Source organism: Macrosteles quadrilineatus, unplaced genomic scaffold (genome assembly GCF_028750875.1).
Source record: "Macrosteles quadrilineatus isolate MER2022 unplaced genomic scaffold, UCM_ALF_1.0 Scaffold_3__2_contigs__length_128488019, whole genome shotgun sequence".
Lineage (NCBI taxonomy): Eukaryota > Metazoa > Arthropoda > Insecta > Hemiptera > Cicadellidae > Macrosteles > Macrosteles quadrilineatus.
The window spans coordinates 74,375,631-74,399,504 of NW_026542596.1; the positions used below are offsets into that span (position 1 = coordinate 74,375,631).

At 35.0% G+C, this 23,874-nt stretch overlaps 1 protein-coding gene across 1 annotated transcript; it reads right to left on the reverse strand.

Annotated features, from left to right (window-relative positions):
* Positions 1–2,085: 2,085 nt before the first annotated feature.
* On the reverse strand, positions 2,086–22,422 carry LOC128990235 (uncharacterized). Its single transcript, XM_054412536.1, has 3 exons — positions 22,296–22,422; positions 7,800–8,123; positions 2,086–2,586 (listed from the first exon to the last, which is right to left on the reverse strand). The coding sequence occupies exons 1-3, from the start codon at positions 22,356–22,358 to the stop codon at positions 2,251–2,253; spliced, it is 723 nt and encodes a 240-aa protein (XP_054268511.1). The 5' UTR covers positions 22,359–22,422; the 3' UTR covers positions 2,086–2,250.
* Between the last annotated feature and the right edge of the window lie 1,452 nt (positions 22,423–23,874).

Consider the following 23,874-nt stretch of genomic DNA (forward strand, 5'->3'; position numbering starts at 1 on the left):
TTCATGTCAAATTAATGAATGTCAAAGATTTGTGATTTTAAATATTACAGTACAGTTTTGTAAATCATGGTAACGTATTCTCAACGAAATTTTATTATTCTCGGCATTAAAATAAAGTAGTATGATCCATTATGAGTACACTTTAAGTTACCCAAATCATTTTTAAACTTTATATACATTTACAGGCATAATACACACAAATTCTTATGTAGTAGACTTTGACTATTTTTAACTAAAAACATATGTTTTTATAAATAAAAATTATCTCCCATGTTATCCTTATGGAGAAAAAACTGGCTTTAAGGGCCTCTGACGCCCTTACCAACGACTTTATCAAAAATCTAATACCGTTGGGCACAACTACACCTTTTAACCTTTATTTCGAGACCTCGAACGTCAAAATCGGGCAAATAATAACGGAGGAGTTCGATTAACAAAAAACGGCTTAGCCTATTATATATATAGATAGATAGATATCAAATATTTCAACCATATATCAAAATATTTGATATATATATAGTTAATAAGGGTGAAAACTATTATTTCTCATCATATCCCTATTATTTCCATTGTGTCCGCGATCCCTTCAAGGATTCTTAGTCAAAGATAATATGAAAACACAAAACCTAACGTAAGTCATTTTCTTCTTTATATTTTTAACAAATAACATTAAATATTTTACTAGAATTTCCTAAAACATCAATAAAACATACAGTTACTATACAGAACATTAATGCAAAATGTCATTATTCGTAGCGAAGTCACAACTTTAGCGGGTTCATAATATAAAAAAAACCCAAATGTATGCGAAGCCGACCAGCAACAGCTAATTTGTTTTTAAAATATGTGGTTTTATGAAGAATCAAAACTTCAAGCTCAACTTTTATGATTGTTAGACGTCACTGTCGTTTAATAGTTTTTATAGTTTGAAACCTGACCTTGAACTTGATGGATAATTTGATAATTGATTGAGTGGCGATAGGAGCTTCTCTCACACAATTTCAGTTCACAATTATTGACAGATCATATACCTTACGTACTGTCATGTATATATTTTCTAGAACTTTATAACAATGACAGCTTTATTGGAGCAGTGTAAGATTTAAAGTCTTGACTAAAAATTGCTCATGACAGAATATTATATTCCATTATGGTGGGAAAATGTCGACAAACATCTGTGTTGGGTCATAGGCTAACCAACACAAGTAGACTTTTCATCCGTTGTAAAATTTGAAGCTCGTTTTGTGTCATGTTGGTGACACTAGGCGCTAGTGTCAACAAAATTTTGTTTCTATTATTTTAGGGTTATTTTCATGATTTATGTTTTACCGTTTGGTTATATAACTAGGGGACGAGTTATTGTTTATGATTGGATTGATTTTTATCTTGAACGAGGTTTTAAATAACAAGAAACAAATTGTAAACAAAAACAAGATCCTAGTACCGGTAACACTGAATGAAACTAACAATAAAATTTGCCTCAGCTGGTCCATTAAGGAAGACTAATCTAAAGAACCTATGTTTTATCCATGGTTCAGGCCTGTGGCTAGGAGATCAAATTTATAGTGTCCTGTAAGATTCTGTTGATACATCAACTATTGAGATAATGCATCTCTAAATTTATTTATTTACGAGCGAGGGAATAAGTTAAGACATGAATAAATAGCTATTTGTGTATTAGAGCTCAAAGTAAGTCATTGCCGCTGGAGAACTGTAGATTTTCCATACATTTCGAGAGCGGCAATGACTGTGTTTATAATACACACAAGATTTTTCGTACCACCATAATTAACTTATTATGACACACAGATGAACTTTTTTATTATAAACACATTTTGGTTATGTTTTTTTTATGTTTATCTTATTTGCTTACCGGTTGTTAAGTACCAGTCACCTGTATGTGTAGAAACACTAACTGTGAAATCAGCTGATTAGCAAGCGGGAATGATCCATTCCTGCTCTAAGAGCGTAAATGAGCCATTTTGCATACTGATTACAGCTGTGGCAAAATGTGATCATTTCCACGCAGTGGTAGGAAAACAAATTAAAAACATAAACAAAAGGTTGACTAACCAATATACAATGTTCAAATCAAACTGTGATTTTTATTCGTGAAAATGTAAATACAGTAAGTGTTTATGAAAATTAATTCCATTCATTTGTGGACGAGTCGCAAAACTGCAATTTAAACTTTCTTCTGCAATCCGTAGTGCTTGCACTACAGTAGAATTATTTCTTCCTACTCTCCTTTTATTGTGGTGTTACGATGCAGTTGTCCAGCACTTCCTTGGTGATTCCTGTACATTTATCTTCCAATGAAAAGTTCTCGAAAGTTTGACAGCTAGATACTTCAGCGTCTACCAGCAGCTCTCCTCCAGATATGAGGTGGTAGACCTCAGCAGCGAGAGCTGACGCAGCATTGAATTGATCTTGGTAAAAGTCCTGGGCTTTATGAAAGCAACTGATCTTCAAATTAGTGTTTCTTGAGTATTGGGACACACAACCAGAGGCTTTAAGTAAAATACTGTTTACCACAGTGTCTAAGCCTTTTACGACAGTTTCTGCTTTCTTAAGAACTTCACCTATCTGTAAAACAAACAGAAAAAAGTAAAAATAGGTAGCATATTACACGAAGATAACATGTTTGATAAAATGCCGTTTATCTTGTCTAGTTTGGGGGTCGCCGGAATTCTACTCCCGATATTTACCCCCATGAAAAAACGCCTACGTCATTTTGACGTCACGAGGGGCGGGGCCTATACACGGTCGAGAAACAGCCCGCGACTGGAAATCTACCCCCGGACATCTACCCCCGGACATCTACCCCCAGACATCTACCCCCGGACATCTACCCCCGGACATCTACCCCCAGAAATCCACCCCTGGACATCTACCCCCGGAAATCTACCCCCGTGGTCAGCTACGCTACGTATCGGCCAAGATGCATTGTTGTAATTGATTTTATTAATTGGTTTATGAAAATAAACGGTTATTCATTAGCTTCTAGTATCCAGTATAAAGCATGTGATATGTCGTTGTCATGTTTAACATTATCTATCTTCCTAATTCAATAAGCTGTAACAGTCCATTTTCACCCGACCTACTTCGTCGATTTTTACGATTGAGGTGTCATTTTAAAGCTTAAGACCCATTGTAGCACATTCTTATATTCAGAGAATGTATAACGCTTAATATATATATATTAAGAGGTTGGTGGCCTCTTTTAACCTTGTATTTGCCCGTCCACATAGACTACAGATCTGTGCGTGGAACGTATCCAGCAAATCAAGGGGTGAGCCGGTACAGTACGAAGGTGAACTGTACTGATAAGTTTTTGTGGCAGTGACCAGGATCCGAACCCACGACATCACTGCCTTGGGCCCGAAGTCCGTGACGCTACCAACTGAGCCACCGACTCACCTTTAATAAGTCCTAACTTAATTGGGAAATTCTGCCTTAATACAAAACTTGTCAACTTATGTCCATAAATAAGTGTTCAAAATATCCATTCATAAGAATAACATACAGGAAGTGAATATGCAGGTTTCCTGCCAATAAAATGTTGAATGAAGCTTTTTAAGGTAGTATACAGAATATCTTATCTAAATAAAGTAACATGCCGAGTTTAATAAAGATGTGTCAAGAAATAACTATATTTATGACATTTTATTGATTTCCAATAGGACGAATAAAATTGGGATACCGTAAAGTGTTTACCTCTCCAGTGCCGGATTTAGGGTACTTGCGGCCCTAGGCCAAATTACTAGAGCGGCCCTCCCTCTGTGATGGAAATTCCTTGCGATCGCGGAGGTAATCGTGAATATCTCCTATGCATTAAGGGGACATCATCATCGACACCCATGATTGTGGATGTAATCGTGGACATCTCTCCTAAACCAAGTCAAAGCCATCATAGGTATCCATGACCACGCGAAAATCTTTAAATCCCCCGCGGGCTGCAACAAAGGGACATCATCCTCGACACTTGCGACCGCGGCGAAATCATGATCATATCACGTGAGCTTTGACCTTGAGGACATCATTAGCGCCACCCGCAACCGCAGTAAAATCGTGAACATCTCCCGCGGGCCGCAATGACGGGGACATCATCGACACTCGTGACAGCGGCTAATTCTTTAACGTCTCCTGCGGGCTTCGATTGTGAGGATACATAACCGTCACCCGCGGCCACGGCTAAATCATGAACATTTGCCGCTAGCCGCAATCACGGGGAAATCATTATCGATACTTGCGACCGCGGCGAAATCGTGAACATTTCCCGCGGGCCGCAATCACGGGGACATCATCATCGACACTCGTGACATCGGCTAATTCTTCAACGTCTCGCGGGCTGCGATCATGAGGACACATTGCCATCATCCGCGGCCGCGGCTAAATTGTCCTGATTGTCTCCCGCGGGTCGCAATCACGGGGACTTCATCACCGGCACCTACGGCCGTGGCAAAATCGTGAACATCTCCCTCGGACGCAGAGACATCATAAATGGTCACCTGTAATCGCGGCAAACTGACGATTTAAAATATTTTTTTTATAAAAAAAAATGTTTTTCTTAATCCTCTGCGGCCCCCTTTTGCTTGCGGCCCCAGGCCGCGGCCTAATCGGCCTAGTGGTAAATCCGGCACTGTACCTCTCAATACCTCAGTAACGAACGATCATAGAGCAATAAATCAAACTACTTATTTTTTCGAGCTAAATCAGAAGCTGCAATGACAAAAAATAAAAAAAAATAACTATATTACAAATATTTAAAGACCTATATAAAAATATAAAACACACCCCCTCTTCTAATAGTCCGATATGGCTGGTTTTGGTTTCTGGTTTGGTAGATTTTCCCAATGACCTCCTTGAAAGAAACAGATAGTCTTGTGAGGAAACGTCACTCTTTATCATTTCCCTAACTATTTGAAGGGTTGAAACCATTTGAACACCTCTCGGGAAAGTTTACAGTGTACTTGGCGGTAAGAAAATGTAATTTGGTCTTCCACCATATCGTGTACAAGTTTTAATTATATTCCACACTGATCATTTTCTCTTTATCATTAGGTAGAACCCCCAGCTGTCATTCTGAAGGATTATTTGAACGTTTGAGAATATTATCTGAAGAAATGTGATTAAAATTAACTAGTGTACATGTTGCTCGAAATCGAGCAATTGCAAAGAAGTACAGGAGTTATTTATAAACAAATTACTTGTTTAAAAACTAAGAATAGTCATAATTTCCAATGATTTTAAAAGAGCCAACTAAAAGATTATTAATCAATGGAAATACTCACAATTTACATAACAGTCCTATTCCAGTTTAAAGGGTAAATTTTTAACAATCAAACTGCCCATGGACGGGAATTGCTTACAATTTAAGTCAACGTAAAAAAGCTGTCAGCTTTAATAAAGTACCAATTAAGTAAAAATTTAACTTATAACTTATATCATTAAACAGAAACCAACATCCAAAACTATACACATTTTTAATACAACGTAGATAATTTACACATTGACTGTTTACAATTAACGTATGTTTTTCTTCTCACTATTAATTTTTCCTTCGCAATGGGAAAAATCTGTTTCATAATCATTAAAATAGATTTATAATAAATAATCTATCATAAAGTTTAAGATTAAATAAACCTACCACATAGTTGTTTTAATTTTTTTTATCAGCTGTCTAAAATTGTGAAATAGGCATTTGACAGTTCTGGTTGTTTACATTTAAATGTCAAAGCAAATGTAAACATTTTTTTTTTTTTTTTTTTTTTTTTTACTTTATTTAATTTACAATCTGTTCAAGTTGAACAATAAGCAAATGATATAAATATAGTAATACAAAAATAACTTGAAGAACATGAGCATTGTCAAAGCAAATGTAAACATTGTGAATTTTATTTTCTCACGCTTCCATGGAGACCAATTATTAATATTTAATTTCTTACAACAGCTGGAGTTTCAAAACAATATTTGTTTCCCATGTTAATCTTATGTAGAAATACGAAACTTTAAAGGGCCCCAGGGCCTCACTCTTTAATTATTTCCCAAAAAAGAAAGTTTCCTGCACAACTTCACGTTACGCTCTTTCCAATGACACCAAAAACATGTCAATCGGTTCAGTAGTTTCGGAGGAGTAATTGTCACAAAAATCCTGCTTGCGTATTAAATAAGTAATATAGATATAGATTAGTCCATTTATTAATGAGTGGAGCGAAGCGAAGCTCTTTGGGAACGACTTCAATGCAAACTTTCGAACACATTAACACAATAACATCGGAACATATTTTAGCCAAACTTACTTTTGTCAAATGTTTGGAAGGTTTAGACGAAACAAACTTAAATTTATAATACTGCCTATATAATTAAAAGTAACCCTAAGTTTTTTTTTTATTTTAACATTGGACTTATGGGTTGCCCTGGTGCTTACATAATAACGACGTAAATGTAAACAAAACAGAGAATCAAAGCACATCTTAAAATCAAGCTACGACCTAAACACAGTACAAAGAGAAAAAATTCGAATGATGACTACTAGTCATCGATCTCTATTACTACAGAGATCGATGTCACTAGTTAACATTTAAGTCGCAATTTGGAAACGACCACTGATCGAATAGGTACAGTATTTTACATATTTGATTTACGTAGTTAAATAAGGTTATAACAAATAACATTTATCTTATGTTATTGGGAATAAAACAACTGCAAGATTCTGCAGTTTTAAAAAACTAGGTATTCTGAAATCAATATTTTTTTTCTTAATATGTTATTATGAACATGCTTTCTTATTATTTACTTTTAAATATTTTTGATGATATCCGTTTTGGGGACACACCTGTTGTGTTGATTGTTGTGTTGGCAACGACTTAGGGTATATTATTGCCCAAAAAGAGTAAAGTATTTTTTGAGATTTTGTTTTACAAAAAAAAATTGTATACGCATAATAAGCTAATGAATAACCGAAGAGCCGTTGATTTACATAAACCAATTAATGAAATCAATTACAACAATGCATCTTGGCCGATACGTAGCGTAGCTGACCACGGGGGTAAATTTCCGGGGGTAGATGTCCGGGGGTAGATTTCCGGGGGTAGATGTCCGGGGGTAGATGTCTGGGGGTAGATGTCCGGGGGTAGATTTCCAGTCGCGGGCTGTTTCTCGATCGTGTATAGGCCCCGCCCCTCGTGACGTCAAAATGACGTAGGCGTTTTTTCATGGGGGTAAATATCCGGGGGTAGAAATCCGCTACCCCTAGTTTGGAAGATATGAGTGGTTGTTTAGAACACTACATCTCCACTCTACATCTCCCCTCCCACCAAGTTGTGCACCTGCTGGGAGGGCAACAACATCGGTTTTGGTCTTCTCCTAGATGCCAAAAACAGCAATCATTCTCTATACAAATTTGTATTTACAAATTTTTTTTAATTTCTCCGTAGGCATACAACGTTTCAATATGCTCATAAAAATATATGAAGGAAACTGTGAAATTTTATGTTTTTGGGGTAAAAAACAGATAAACTACTTTAGCCCCACCCGTTCCTAAAGTCTGGTCATCCTGGTTAGCGAACTTGTTTGAATACACACAGATTTTTACCAAATTGTATTAAAATTGGGTGATTTTTAGTCAAGCTATTGAGTTTGTATATAAAATTGGACTTATGATGTTTTTTGCCTCTGAGGACATCAAAATTTAAAAGTAAATCAAACCTGGGGTCAGGTCCCACCATGAGACTTACGATAATAGCTTATTCCTTATATAGGGGAACTTGCAAAAAACAAACAAAAAACTAATATACCTGTTGCCAGCCATAGGTGAAGTTGGTGCAAGCTTCCAACTCTTTCTGACTATCGGAGATGATCTGCAGTACAGTCGTATTGACATAAGAAATGCAATCCGGATCAGAGTCATTTGCATGTGCCTCAACTATTTGATCAAAGCATGAAGTCAAATTTGATTCGATTGCGCCATCTTCTGGAAGGTTGTAGGTTTTGGTTTTGTTAATAAATGCATCCCTGGTTGAGTTTAAGTTTGATTCAGCTGATTGTTCCTGATAAATAAGGTTCTGTTTGAAGTACTGGAAGTCCGTATCATCTTCATAGGAAGCAGGTGCTCCAATGATCTAGGAAGTTCATAACATAATGAAAATAACTATTTAGTATACAAAGCAATTTTTTGAACATATTATTTTACTTTGAACCAGAATGTTTTTCAAATAACACCTTTGGTAGTCACATTATAAAGTTAACAAGCAAAAGATATTCTCAAAGCAGCTGATATCTCAAAACCAACTGAACAATGAGACATATAATTTTTTTTGCGATTCTGGAAGTCTTATGAAAAATTGCTATAAAAGTACTGTAGTGGAAGAACAATATTTATCATTAATCACAGGAAAAAATCAAGTTTAACTGAACTTTTGAAGAAAGATGAAAACTTTTTATTCTTAAGGCTGAGCTTAATAATATATACTTATATCATTGGGTATAAACGTTATGTAAAGTTACGTTTATACTCAATGCTAATATTTATTATATTGAGAAAAAAGCTTCATGTTGAATAGGCCTACTATCTAGACATTTAACACAGCTGGTAGCTCAAAGGTACCATCTTGGAAGGTAGCCAGTTTAGAGCGGAGGCTGGCGTTTACCCCCCCTCCCCCCCCCCGTGGGAATTTTCGACATATACATTTTTTGGTTTGTATTGACATGTACTTTAAGGTTTTAGGTGTTTGCCACTTGTGAATTACAGCATGTTCCGGAAAACACGAAAATATCATGAATATATATATTTAAAAAAATGGTTTTTCTTTAGCGAGTTCGTTTGGCTCTACAACCCGACCGATTTTCATGATTGAGGTCTCAAATTGAAGGTATTAACGCACAGATTTCACATCAAGCATCGGCATATAGTTGCCTACAGTCCCACTCGGCTTATACGTAAACAACATTTTTCCCATATATTTCTTATGGGAGTTAAATTTGGTTTTTCTTTTCCGAGTTCGTTTGGCTCTTCTACCCACCCGATTTTCATTATCGAGGTCTCAAATTGAAGGTATGCAAGCACAGATTTCACATCAAGCATCAGTATATATTTATCAACAGTCCCACTCGGCTTATACGTAAATTAAATTTACCCCCCATGTATTTCTAAAGGGAGTTAAATTTGTTTTTTTTTTTTCTTTTCCGAGTTTCTTTGGCTCTTCTACACGTCCGATCTTCATGATTGAGGTCTTAAATTGGTAGTATGCACACATATATTTCACATCAAGCATCATCGTATATTTATCTACTTTATTACTCGACCAAAAAACATAGGTTTGATATATTTTTTAATTCGTATTTCAATTTAAATTGTACAGTATTTTACCATTTGTAATTATATAACCCTATATATTTTGGTCTAAGAACCTTCAGTGAAATACCGGCTTGCATTTAAGATATTAGTTATTCAAATCGGACGGTTTTCAAGCAAACGCAAGGTGAACATCCAACATAAAAAAAAATTATAAGGTTTTTCTATGATTGAATATCAATAGCTCCAGTATTGTTTAAGTTTTTTTATATGTTTTAGACTCAAAATAATCAGTCAATTATAGGCTTTAGTTTGAGCTATTGATCGTTTGAATCAGTTAAGTTTAAGATACTGTATTACACAATAAAAAATAATCAATTTGATTATTTCTCGGATATGATATTTATTTTAACGCCGCAGTGCAGCATGGGTCCTTTAGGATAGATTTTTTAGTTTGTTTTGATTTGATTAGTTGATTCCTGTGCGTAGGACGGGCCCACAGCAAGTTAGAATTAAAAAATGCAAGTATGGTGAAGTCATCAGATTGTTCTCAGTGACATGCAAGCAAATTAAATGAAACGAAGTGAGCAAAGTATTTTGCAAGTACTGTACTTGATGCTTTTGAACAATGCATTATTCTGCTTGAAGTTGAAAACTGTGATCAGAATTTCTAGATGGTCTGTTTATCAGCTGGAAGACCTGTACCCGAATCGGTGGAAGACAATTTACTCAATGTAGATAATCTAGGGAAAGCTGCATGCAAACAGATTGGTTGAGATAAGAGCAATAAAAAATATTTTTCTGGAGTTTTACTGCTGTCCCAAGAACGTGATATTAACCTTGAGAAGCTGATGACATACCCATTAGATCCAGTACCATGGGCATCAGCCACTGTCGATGGATGCCCAACCAAAACAGAAAAGGCCAAACTGCTCCATGCTTTGGAGAACAAGGGTATAGACGAACCTCTCAAGATTGAATAATGTATGTATGTAATTGACGGTATGGCTTACTTTTAGGTTCTTACTAATATTCCAGAAACCTCTTGTGAACTAGCACAGATTGCCTTCAGCAGGATATACTTTATTGCGGATACCTATTTAGATGTAAGTATTAAAACATTGAAAGAGAGAAGAGGATTTGGAGAAACGTTCTTAATGAGATGTCCAAAATCAAGATCCCACGGGATTGGAAAAAAATCCTAGCTAATGGTAAAAATAAAGAACAATGGGTTAACATGCTAAATAATGAATGGTCTCAGCACAAATATTCATAAATTCAAACAAGCTTCAATACACGTATCTGGTTTGGAATGCTATTATAATCGCATAAGTAAAGACACTAACTGTATCTTTTTGGGTGATATTAACATCGACTTACACAAAACTGATGCAATAACGGATCTTTACTTAAACACTTTACTAGGTGCTGGACTAGTCCAGTGCATCGACAAGCCGACCAGAGTGACACACAACACATCTACTTGTATTGACCACATTTTTGTCCGTTTCCAAGATATGAGACGAGTCAAATCTGCTGTCATACACTCTCATATCACTGACCATTACAGCACTGCTCTTACAATCACTAACACCATTCATACACCTACAGGAACTGAAACTCAGTCACAGAACCAATTTCGCACCTACATTGATCACGCTACTTTAACTGAACATATTACAAAAACAGACTGGAGTCCAATCATGAGCAATCACGAGGTTAATCAGTGCACAGCATGTTTTTGTTCGACACTGAGTAACTGCATCAAAGCCTCAACTAAAACAATCAAACATCACTCTACAAGATTTAAAAAAATAAAGCCTTGGATTACCGTAGATCTCATAAAATTAATTCGAAAACGAGACAAGCTAAGTAAAAAGATCAAAACCCAACCGTTTAATTTATTACTACTAGATAGATTCAGGGCCCTGCGCCTATCTTTAAATCAAAACATAAAAATTGCAAAGAAAAATTATTATAGGGGTAAAATTTCAGAATCTAACAGGGATCCAAAATTATTTTGGGGCATAGTTAGTGAAATATCAGGCAGGAATTGCACTAAGGACCATTTCCCATTTGAAAAAGTTTTACCTGGTTCTTCGAATAATGCGAACATTAAGATTAAAATAGCAAACGATTTCAATAACTTTTTTACATCAGTAGGTTCTAAATTGGCCAACTCAATAAATTCAGCTGGGGCTCCAGTCGTAAACGACGCTGACTTCTCACTTGACACGAATTTTACATTCAACACGGTCACACACGCTGACATAGAACGTTACGCCCAGGGTCTGCGCGGAGGGTCTGCGCCGGGCCATGATGGTATCTCGGCCTTTGTTCTTAAAGAAAACATCCACTCTCTATGTGCTCCTCTTCTGCACATTGTCAATATTAGCCTGACATCTGGTATATTCCCAAACGAGCTTAAATTGGCCAAGATCATTCCATTGCACAAATCTAATGATTTCACAGACATGAATAACTATCGTCCGATTTCTTTGTTAAGTGTAATTGTTAAGCTTTTAGAGAAAATTGCCAAAGACCAACTTGTTTTTTACCTCCACCAGTGCAATATTTTAAGTGAAAATCAGTATGGTTTCAGGAGTGACAAAAACATATCTGATGCTTTATTTGATATTAATAAATACATTAACGAGGCAATTTATGGCAACAAACGAAGCATGTTAATTTTCTTAGACTTGAAAAAAGCTTTTGACTCAGTGGACAGAAGTAGGTTGTTGCGTAAACTTGAGCTTGTCGGGGTGCGTGGCACCTCGCTCGCTTGGTTCAGCAGCTACCTCTCTGATAGGCTGCAAACTGTCGCACTTGGTGAAGTGGCAAGCGATGTATTGCCAGTGGAGTATGGTGTAGTCCAGGGTTCGACCCTTGGTCCTGTTTTATTCCTCATTTATATTAATAATATTTCTAAAATTCAAACAGAAGGGAAATTAACATTATTTGCTGATGATACTCTAATATTTGTAACCGGAGCATCCTGGGAGGAGGTTAAAAACAAGGCAGAATCAGACCTCTGTTTACTAAAAAAATGGCTTGATCAAAATGTATTGTCCCTTAATATATCTAAAACAAAATTTATGCCAATTTCATTACGCAAGATAACCGAATACAAACTTGATAACCTAACTATTCATGTCTGTGGAAATCATTTCAATAACTCTTGTTTTTGTAGCAAAATTGAAAAAGTTGATTCATACAAATATCTTGGTATTGTTTTTGATTCAAAGATGAAATGGTCGGAACATGTTGAATACCTAAAAAATAAATTACGTAAATATATTTATGCATTTAGGCAACTTAGTGATATTCTCGAAGAGCAAGAAATTAAAATAGCATACTATGCATATGTTCAATCATTGTTGTCTTTTGGAATTATTGCTTTTGGTGGTGCTTACAAAACTATCTTGCAACCTGTTTTTGTAGTGCAGAAAACAATACTTAAAGTTGCTTTTAAAAAACACTTTAGATATTCAACTGACGATCTTTTTGTAGAATCGGGAGTTTTGACAGTCAGGCAGTTATTTTTAAAATTTATTTTAGTTCACATGTACAAAAACTTTGATAATATTTTTGTAAAAATTACTCATCCCCACAATACGCGCTTTTCTCGAAATGTTGGTGTAAGTGTTCCACAAACTTTCAAATCATTTTCAAATACGAATTGCTTTCACTTAACCCAAATCATTTATCGTAACATGTGTAACAGATATCAAAATGTCAACATTCTAAATTCACCCTCTCTCTCTCTATTTAAGAAGCATGTTGTGGGGTGGCTTGTTGGTCTGAGTACAGAGGACACCGAGGCCGTTATCGCGTTGGGTGGACCTGACCGTTGACCCTACACAATCACTGATACACCACTTTCACTGACTGACTAATACACTACACCCCACCTCTCCTCTTCAATCTTCACCAGATATTATAAATTACCTCTGTTTGCATAAAGAATTTTTTTTTTTTACCGTCAATTTATTCCAGAACACTAAAAATTCAGCTTCAAGCAAGACAAATAAAAAAAAAGGTTTAAATTATACGATTTTTTTTCTCTTATATATTTTTTACTTCCCATTTAAATTAATCTTTTCGCAACTCAGTCTACGCACAGGCCCTGCCTATGTAGACTTTTTCCTTTCTTATAGAATGTATTTTTTTTAACACTTTTATTTACTTATTTCTACAGTATATAATTTTTGTTTTGTTATCTAGTTAGTAATATTTTGCTGTTTCATATTTAAGAAAAGAAAAAAATACAATGTACTTGTCTGTAAATTAATGGGAAATAAAATATTATTTCATTTCATTTCATTTCATTTCATTTCACGTTTCTAGGGTAATGTAAGGTTGTTTTTGGTGATATTTTGAAATTCACCCCCCACCCACAAACAGGGTTGACATTTTTTAAATGGCAACCCATATCAATCGGCACATTATTTTAAAGAGATTTAAAAAAATAATATTATTGCCGCAAATCCGATTTTGATACGAGGAAAACAAAGTTTTAGACGTTAATTTTACTGGAACCTTACATTCCAGTAAAATTTACGTCTAAAATGTCTCAAATAAAATTTATTTAATTTAATTAGAGTCTCTTAAAATTGCTTTCCTAGAGGTACTCTTTAAATCTAATGTTATTTAAATAGATTTAATTGAAAATCAATTCAGGCCAATTTTAAATCCGCATTGCCTGCAGGTTTGCTGCAGCGGGGGTATTTTTTTTTTAACTTTTTTATTTTCATTTGAAGCCTTTGAATATATACTGAAGAAGTCCATAAAAAATATTTCACCAGTAATTAACGTAGGCTACCCTTATGTAATTTTAATAAAACGATTTTTAAATTGAACAGTTTTTCTTTATTTTCCGGAATACGCTGTAATTTAAAAGAGGCAAACAACTGAATTCTTAATCTGGTAGGTAATACCAACAAAAAAAAGTATAAGTCATAAATTCCCACGGGGGGGGGAGGGTTTCATATTGGTGGCTCACGTGTTAGTTGTTGAAGGTTGAAGACCACTGCAGTCCAGTCACAACTACTGTAATTTATGACTCGTACAGCTGACAATAAAATTTAACCCTTTTTACCTTCTCCCCCTATACATAGTATATAGAGAAAGTTTTGTTTTTGTCAAGATTTTTTAGTTTCAGTTTTGAGTGGTTCAGTTTTCTGTTTTGGGTCCCCTGAGCCAAAAAAGTGGTTTTCGACGTTATGTCTGTGTGTGTCCAGGGCCGCGTTAAGGGTCAGTGGCGCCCTGGGCAAACCCAAAAGCAGCGCCCCCCCTTATATATATATATATATATATATATATATATATATATATATATATAAAACTAAAAAGGTTTTGACCACAGCAGTGTAGGGAGGGGAAGAGGAAGGGGTGTTGACTCATCCGTTCGCCGAAATCCACAGTAGGTGGGTTGGGGCCGTTGGGGTGAGTGCAATGAGTAACAGGGTGTGAGGACTCCAAACTACTTTCTGAGTTGCCACTGGAACCTACAGATCAGTCTGACTATGCTGAGAAGATATCTAAACTCAAACAAATCTATGAGGATGTAAAAAGACGTCTGGAGAAGGCCCATCAACAAAATGAAAGGACTTACAACCTCCGCAGACGTCCAGAGAGATTTAATGTTGGTCAACTGGTGTGGAAGCGGAACTTCACACAATCGAATGCCGCCAACTTCTACTCTTCAAAATTAACGCCACGCTTATTATCCCCTCAGAAATTTTTATCTGAGAACTCAAGGAAAAATTTCGATAAAATGTGAAATGTCATGATGATACAGAAGTATGAAATAAAACATCTTAAAGTTAGAATGATAAACATTAAATGATTGATTATCTTGGAAGTTGACTTATATCTATAGGGAAAAACAAGTTTTTAAAAGAGAACAAAACATAAAAACATTTGAAAATTAAAACAAAACAAAAGATAATTACATTGTAGTAAATTGGGGAGTAAGGGTGATAGGTTTCTGAGCATAGAAAATAACATTTGTATCTTCTTGGGATTTGGGAGTTGCATAGATATGGGAATGATGGGGTACGCACTCGCGATTAGTGTCCGATATCACAGTTTATATGGCGATTATTGGGTACGCACTCGCGATTATTGTCTATTCTGCATGCACGGTAACTGTATCTTCTGTATGTTTTGGTTTGTGGGATCTTGATGTGTCGGTTATATATTTTTTGTTGTGTAAAATGTGGCATAGTCCATAAATTGTTTAGTTCATATTCGTTCAATTGGAAAATTCCTGGCGTTTCAGAGGAAATATGTTTATATTTGAGAATCGGGTTACCTAACTTGGCTCGTTGTGTATCACTCAATAATTTATTATCTTTTAAAGATTCTTTAACTTTGAATTCAGTTATACTGTCCATCAATTGATTATTATTATTATTTGGTTGGTGCTCATAATGAAAATCTTCGTTATGTATATTTTTATTGTTATAATTGCCCTTAATATCGGGATCTGGCCTGTGGCTGTAATTATCAACAATGAAACAAGTGATTCCTTCAGTAGAAACTCGATCAAACTTCATTACAATATCTTGGTTATTTATATTCATTTTGATATTATTATTAACAAAGTTCACCTTCGCCTTCATGCTTTCTAAGCTATCACATCCTAAAATCACTGGTCTATAAAGATTTGGTACGAGCATAAACTGTAGATTGATGGTTTGTCCACTGATATTAATGGGAATGTATAAGATATGGGTGATACGTTTGGTTTTCGAGCCTGTAGCTGTACGTATTGTGGTGTTAGTTAGAGGTAACTGTTCGAATTTTCCCATAGAGTGATGGTTCTCTTTAACAAAATTCTCGGAAATGCAACTTATATTAGCACCGCTATCGATTAATGCATGTGTTGAACATTTGGATATCTGTATTGGAATTTCGGGACAATTGATTGAATATGTATTTTGTTCATTTTCTTGTTTATTATTTTCTTCTTCATTGTTCATTAAAAATTCTTGGTCACAATATATGTTATTTAAAATTACAATTTTTTCTATTTCTTTATTTAAAATTTGGTTAGTTTCTTCTTTATTGTTTGGCCGTCCGAGGTTTAAATAAGTTTTCGCTGCGAATTCTGCAGAAAGGTGAGACGTGTCCTCCTCGCTGCACCGGCCGTGAATTGCAGCGCTTAGAAGTTTGAAGTCCCCGCAGCCTGGTGATTTGGGGAATTGGGTATTGATAAGTTCTGTCGACTTTGTTGTTGGCCGAACATACTACACACTTGGTTTTGTTCTTGTGTGGGATAATTACGTGGTGGTGATCTATTTGGTTGATTTTGTTGTCCGCGTGGATAGTTGTTGGTGGGTTGATGGTATGGAGGTCTGTTCTCTTGACTTTGATATCTGTTCTGGCCCTGTTCCTGGTATCTGTTACTGTTATGGTGATTAGGTTGTTGGTGATATGGTGGACGATTGTTTTGGTGATGATTGGGACGGTAGGCGTTGTGATTGATGTTGTTGTCTCTTCTGCTATGTTGATTTTTGTACTGATTATTGTCTTGTTCTCTAGGAGGTTGAGGATTTGTGTTCCTGGTTCTTCGGTTAGGATCACGCAAGTCTTCACGTTCTAGCAGCGTAATAAATCCCTTGATGGTAGTGATGTTCTGTACAGCTCTTGCGTCATTAATCAGTTGGTCAAAACATTCAGACAAGATCAAAACAATTTCGTTTTCTGGTATGGGTGGGGTCATAGATTGAAGCGTTATGGCCCTTTCCATAAAAAAATCTGCTCTTGACAAACTGCCGTTTGATTTGTAGCGTTCCGTTTCAATTTTTCTCTTGATGTACTGCTGCACGTCACGGCTCCAATATTTCAGGCGGAATTCATTTGCAAAATTTTCCCAATTGTAGATGTCTTCCTTGATGAGCTGGAACCATCTCGCTGCATGATGTTCGAGGCTTACTTCGATAATTTCTCGGAGATTTTCAACCGCATCAGATGAATTTAGGTAGCGCTGTGCACTCCTGTCATAGTATCGTTTCAATTTCAATAAAAATTCATTAGGATTGTGACTTTTCCCATTAAATTTTGGTAATGTCCGGTTGGAAAGAATCGGATCACTGCTTGGACAGATAACATTTATGTTTCCATTGTGTGGTATTGTTGTTTGAAATTTTTGTTGTGAAATTTGGTTTACTGTGTCTGTTAATCGACTGATTTCATTTTGTTGCTGGTTGAGGGAATCAGTGTTCTGTTTGATTTGTGGAATAATTTTGTTTTCCAGGTCTAGTATAGATTCTTTCAATTTTTCATCATCTTCTTTTTTCGATATTAGTTTTTCATTTTGAATCTGTATTTTGAGGTTTTTAGCTTGTTCATCTAATTTATTTACAAAATAATTGGTTATTTGGGATGATTGATTTTTAAGGGCATTTTCAAAAGTTTGACCTTGACTTGTCACCCTTGTCTCAATTTCATGAATGAATTCTTGCCGGGTGCGCTGATTTTCAGTTTGGCATTTATGTTCAATATTTTGCATTTTTACTGCCGTGTTTTGATGTAATTTGATTGACTGATCTAATTTAATATTCATTTGAGATTGAGTTTCAAATAATTCCTCTATTTTTCCTTCGGTTACTTGAAAACGTTGGTTGAACTTGTTTTCAAGTTGTTCGGTTAAATTTTCAATTTTTGAGTTCATTTCTTTCTGGGATTGTCCAATTCCTCTTATTTCTTCAAATAAACCCGTAAGAAGGCAAGTAATGTCTGGGTTTGCCGTTTGAATTTGTTGCATAATTTTGGAATCGTCATTTACGCCATTATCAGCATCAGCTGTTAACGTTACTGCGTTTTCATTACTCATTTGACGGTCTTTAAAAGATGAATGAAGCGGGTTGATTACACTTTGGGAAGGTTCTCGAGTGGTGCTGCTACTAGCGGCTACTTCAGTAACTACGACCTCTTTTTGAATGGATTTGGAGCCGGCGTTGTTGATTTCAAAATGGCTGCCGCCGTCGTCGTCTGTAACTGTCACTTCGCCGTGTTCGTGTTGTGTCGTCATTGTGTGTAGATTATGCGTACTCGGTGGAATAAATGTGTTTTGCGTATCTTCTATGTCATGGAGGGTTTCTTGCGTAATATTTAATACCGGTGGAATGTTTGTGTTGTGTTCCATTGCGTTAATGTTGCCTTCGTCCTCTGAACTATTGAATGCAATGTCGTGTAGGTTATCAGAGTCCATTGTGTTTGGGTATTTTCTAGGCCGTCGGAAATTATATCTATGCTCTGTCATTTATCATTGGGGCCGCTTATTGCAGGGAGGGATAACTTATTACTAACATAAAATGCTTATATTCAATATACTTAGATTAGGCTAGTTGCAATAACGAGATATTTGAAGACCTTTTGTAGCCCCACGTTGGGCGCCATTAAAAGAAAACACTAATGCGTGTTGTGTTTGTAATAATTTAGACTAAGTAAGTAAAATTTGGTTTAGGTTTGTACCTTTAATTTGCTTACTATTTATTATGCTAAGTTAAGCCTAGATTAAATACTTATAGCAAGACAAATGATTAATCTGAAGAATTTCTTAACAATACAAATTTAATGAACTAAAAAAAATAAGATATTACAATGATGAATGGGGTAAATGAACAGATAAGTTAAGTTATAGGGTTGCCATCTTTGGTTTAGCCTAGCTCAGTAAAAACAGAACAATGAGTTTACAATTTATTTTAATTACATAAATCTCAGGGAGGGGAACTCGGCTGGCTAAAGAGATCTTCAAATATTTTAATTTATGAAATAGGCCTAAAATGCCAATTATTATGAAAAATGGGATAATTTTGGTATTGCTCTTAGGCTTGGATAAGTAAATTAAATAAGTCCAACAATGAATAGACAAGGTGAAAAATTTATTAAAGTTGAATTTAGTTCTCTTCTCAAATTGTTTTTCAGGGATTATTCTTGATTAAATAAAGTAGTTTTTGAGTTCAAATAATTAGGTTCGATGATCAGAAAGTAAATAAAAAAAGGTCTATTAAGTTGAATTTCTTGAAGGTAGGCTAAGCCTATACAAAATGGAGAGTTCTCACCAGATCTTCAGGAATAGTGTCCAATTTATATAAATCTTGAGGTGGTAATACAAATTTGAAATGAAAAAAATATATATATGTAAGTTAAACTGTTTTTCTGTAGTTAAGTTAGGTAATGTTAAGTTAAATAATTTTGATCACTGACTTTATAAATATTAGGGATTATACCCTCACTTAATTTAAGGTGTTGATGCTGCCATGTCCCAATAGAGAAGGAGGAAAATTTTAATTTTACACAGGATGATCAGAGTTCATTGTTGAAGCCAGCTGTCTTCTTCCTTTATCACTTGCACATGCACTAATAGTCAGGCTTTTGGATATTAATTTGATGTTGGGGTTTTAGAAATAATTTATAGGCCTACTATATTAATAATTTTGGATAAAAGTGTTATTGCAACTATGGACTTAATTACAGGTTGTTATTAATAATAATATGTGTTGAATATATACAATATATTTTAAAATGTGATGATGGTTTCTGAGGGGTGATTAAAGGATAATATAATTTAAATTTACTATTAATTTTCTGACAATTTATTTAAATAGGCTATATGGCGAATTTTGGTACAATAAAAGAAGAATTATTATATAACTAAAGAATGAATGTAGTGAAAGGTCTAAAAATGACATGTAACATTGCAAACTTCAGGCCTATGCATATATATTTATACATTAGCGTGTTTTTTTTTACCAGTTTTGTTTCGTGAGGGAGTTTTCAATTCAGTATCAGTGGAAATACTAGGTAATACAGTCGGGACCACAAAAGTTTGCAGTCTCATCTCCATCCATACTTGGCTTAATATACGTACTTTGTATGGTCGCCATTTCATTGAAAAGTATTAAAGTTGAGGAAGGAGCCTATTTATCACGTGACTTCGAAGAAGCCAATGAGGACAGTGTGGTGTTGCCAAATCTAATAATACCAGCTAATTTGAAAATATTGTTTATTATTTTAATCATTGTCGTCAACGGGCGATATGGCAACGTCGCACTAGCCTTGTTTTGTGATTGGCTGCCACCAACTGCAAACTTTCGTGGTCCCAACAGGTGTGCTATTCCCCACATTTGCTGACGTCACCCAAATTGCAAACAAAAAAATCATTTGATGTATTGCTATATAAGTATTTATTTCATTTTAGTTGATTTGATTGTTATTGTTATTATAATTTTTCAAAATGGTAAAATGGTGTTTGCAATCTGAGTGACGTGTCAGCATATGACGGGAAGCACACCTTTGTATTTTCCTTCCACCATGCAGGCCTACCACCCTGCCTCTGATAGATAGTGAGTGCGCCCGGTTCACACTGCTGCCTTGCCTTTCCCTGACTACAATAGGTATAATCTGAAGGTCGAGTATTTTCAATTTTGTTGCATTTATTTACATTTGCAATAAGGGAAAACCACTTAATAAACTTTAAATCCCCCATTTTAATTTTGAAATCCCGGCTGATCAAAACCAATTTTTTCCTAGTACTGGCGGTGGTTGAGGGCACCCCTCAGGCGCCCCCCGACCACCGGCGCCCCTGGGCATATGCCCAGTCTGCCCGTTTATAAAAGTGGGCCTGTGTGTGTCAGTGTCTGTAAGTATGGATGTGTACAGAGCTACAGACCACACCTGTAGTCGATTTTAATGAAATTTGATACGTAATACATGGTATCTCCCAGAATTTTTTTTAATTTTGTTGAAATTTTTAATTTAGATTTTTAATGGTGATTTTTATATAAAAACTCATAGAATAACGGAAAAATTGGACATTCTCAAAAACGGGCCTGAACAATGTTGATAAGAATTTAGTATGCTGAAGTCCTTTAAATTCTGAACACCATGGTACAGATCACATTTCCGAAAAAATTATGGTTCAAAAGTTAGTGTAGCTTATGTCATTTTTTCATAAAATAGGTAACAAATACAAAAATTTGATAAAAAACCGGTTCTGATTAAAAATTAACGTGTTATGGCCCATTCTAAACAAAATAAAGCAACCCCCATTGCTGAAACAATTACGGTTCAAAAATTATTGCAACTGTTGTGATTTTCTTATAAAATATCATAGTTACTCCCACCACTTACCCAAGCTAAAGGTAGTTGACAAGCTAATGGGAGAAAATATTTGTCAGATTGCTGATACAGTTAATTTTATAACCTGTCTTCATGCACTGTCTTATAAAAATTCATATCATTTTTAAATAAACAATATCAGCAATCTGACACATACTTTCTGCCATTATCTTGTCAACAACTCTTATCATGAATAAGTGGTAGGAGTCGTTAACATAATTTTTAACGTAATTTTTTACAGCAATGGTGGTGGTACCGTTTTTAATAAGAATTAAAAGCTATATTAGTATTTAGCTCTGTACACATCCACAAACACACACACAGACATCACTTTTTTAGATTCAGGGGGACCCAAAACAGATACTTCCACTCAAAACTCAAACTTGATCATTTTTGTGAAAAGTAAAAATACAAAGTTCTGAGTAGTAGTCTATGCTGACCAACATTAACAGTAAAAAAATCATTTTGTTAAAAATTTTAGACCACATTGTGATTAAATACTTATGTAAGTTCACAGATAATCTAGAATTTATTATATTCAGTTCACAAAATTAAGATTAGCAACCAAAACATTCCTCATAATTAGAGATAGTCTTGTTTAGAAAGATATTTTAAAAGTTACATAGGAGGAAGGTCACAGTCATAAGTTCTGATAGGTTAATTGAGTATAGGCATGTGGAGTCTTTCTTTTGCAACAGAAATTACCTTATGAGTATAAATAACCGTCTTGGTTAGAAATAAATATTTCAAAAGTCATTTAAATTAAAGTTCTTTCAGGTTTAAAAAGGGGTAAGCATGTGAAGTCCACCTATTATTACCTATCAGGGTCAAGCTATTCCTCTGACTAGTTTATGTTTTTTTCTACTACCTGAAGCACTCCCAGAAGAAGAAGACTGAAGACTGCAGTCAAACGCTGGCTGGAGACTGTCATGATGAGAAATGTAATGTCAAATGTACTTGTGATCCATTTATATACCTCTCCGCTATCTGGGATTATCTTATCGTCAATAACATACTTTTAGAGCTCACTGTATTAATCCCGTGATTATATCAGTTACTTTCATAGAAACATTCAACTATTTTTGTTTGACACTTCCTCTCTTAATAAGCCTCAAGAGACTCTTATGCGTTGGTGATGGTATAAGGAAATATAACACCCGATTCCGATGGATCATATTGACACTTATTTATTTTGACAGATTTCCGCTTACTACATCACTTTAGAGTTTGTAGGTTATGTGCAATATTGTTATTTTTCGTCAAACAATTTTTGTCTCACTGGAAAATTAGTCTAACAATAATTTACCTTCGTGAGCTAACAATATAACATTTACTTTTAGAAACTGAACTACAGTAGAACCTCTTTAATCCGAATGTTCACTAATCCGAACGCCTCATTGCTGTACTCTGTACACAGTACAGTAGTTATTTATTGATATACGCACCGTAATTATTTCAATTGTAATGTACAGTACTGTTTATTCCCTATGTTTACAACTGTATTAAATAAACAATGTAGGTATTTTACTTTATAAAGCATTTTTCACTTTTCCCTAGCTATTGTTATGTAAAAACAACAATATTTTCTGTAATCCGAACTATTCAATAGTCCGAACTACCCCCAGTCCCAATTAGTTCGGATTAAAGAGGTTCTACTGTAGTTTCATAATTTTCTTCCTCCCTTTTTCTCCTATTGCTTTAGTTATACTATACCGGGTGTCCCATAATAGTCCCCCCTGGTTAATTTTTGAAAGGCTGCATATACTCAAATGAGCTTCAATACAATTTACTAGCGTAATGTATAGTACTTTTTTGTGGTACTCCCAAATAGGAGTTGCTGGGGGTAACTTACAATTTTTAAATAGCAACCTTTATCAAGTAGCACATCATATTAAAAAGCTTTTTAAAATACCAAACAGGGGTAGCTGGTGGGTTTTGGATTTTGTTTAATGCAAATACCTATTTGGGAGTAAATGATGAAATTCAAAATCATATTAAAAAGTTCGAGACATCCACATGTAGGTTATTTGAAAATGTACAGCCATGGAAAAAAATAAAAGTGATAGCTTGTAAAGAACAACAATAAGAACAATAAGGTGTATCAGCAATCAGACGTATACTTTCTCCCCTTAGTTTTCCCATCTATGAAATACTATGGGAAAGCAATATCCTTTAAACTGTGGTTTTTATAGCAATGGGTGATGTAGCATACCATTTTGTTTACAGTCATAAGGAGACCATGTCATACTAAATTTTAATTAAAATTGGTGGAGCTTGATTTTCAAAGTCCAACTTTTTTGTTACCGTATTTTATGAACTGTAATTTTTTCAGCAATGGAGGTTGTTTTGTTTTATCTAGGATTAAAAATGAGTCGTTATTTTAGGGGTTTTTTATGGAAAAATTATGGGCTATTTAAAATTAAAATTTTAAAAAAATTAAAAAAGGC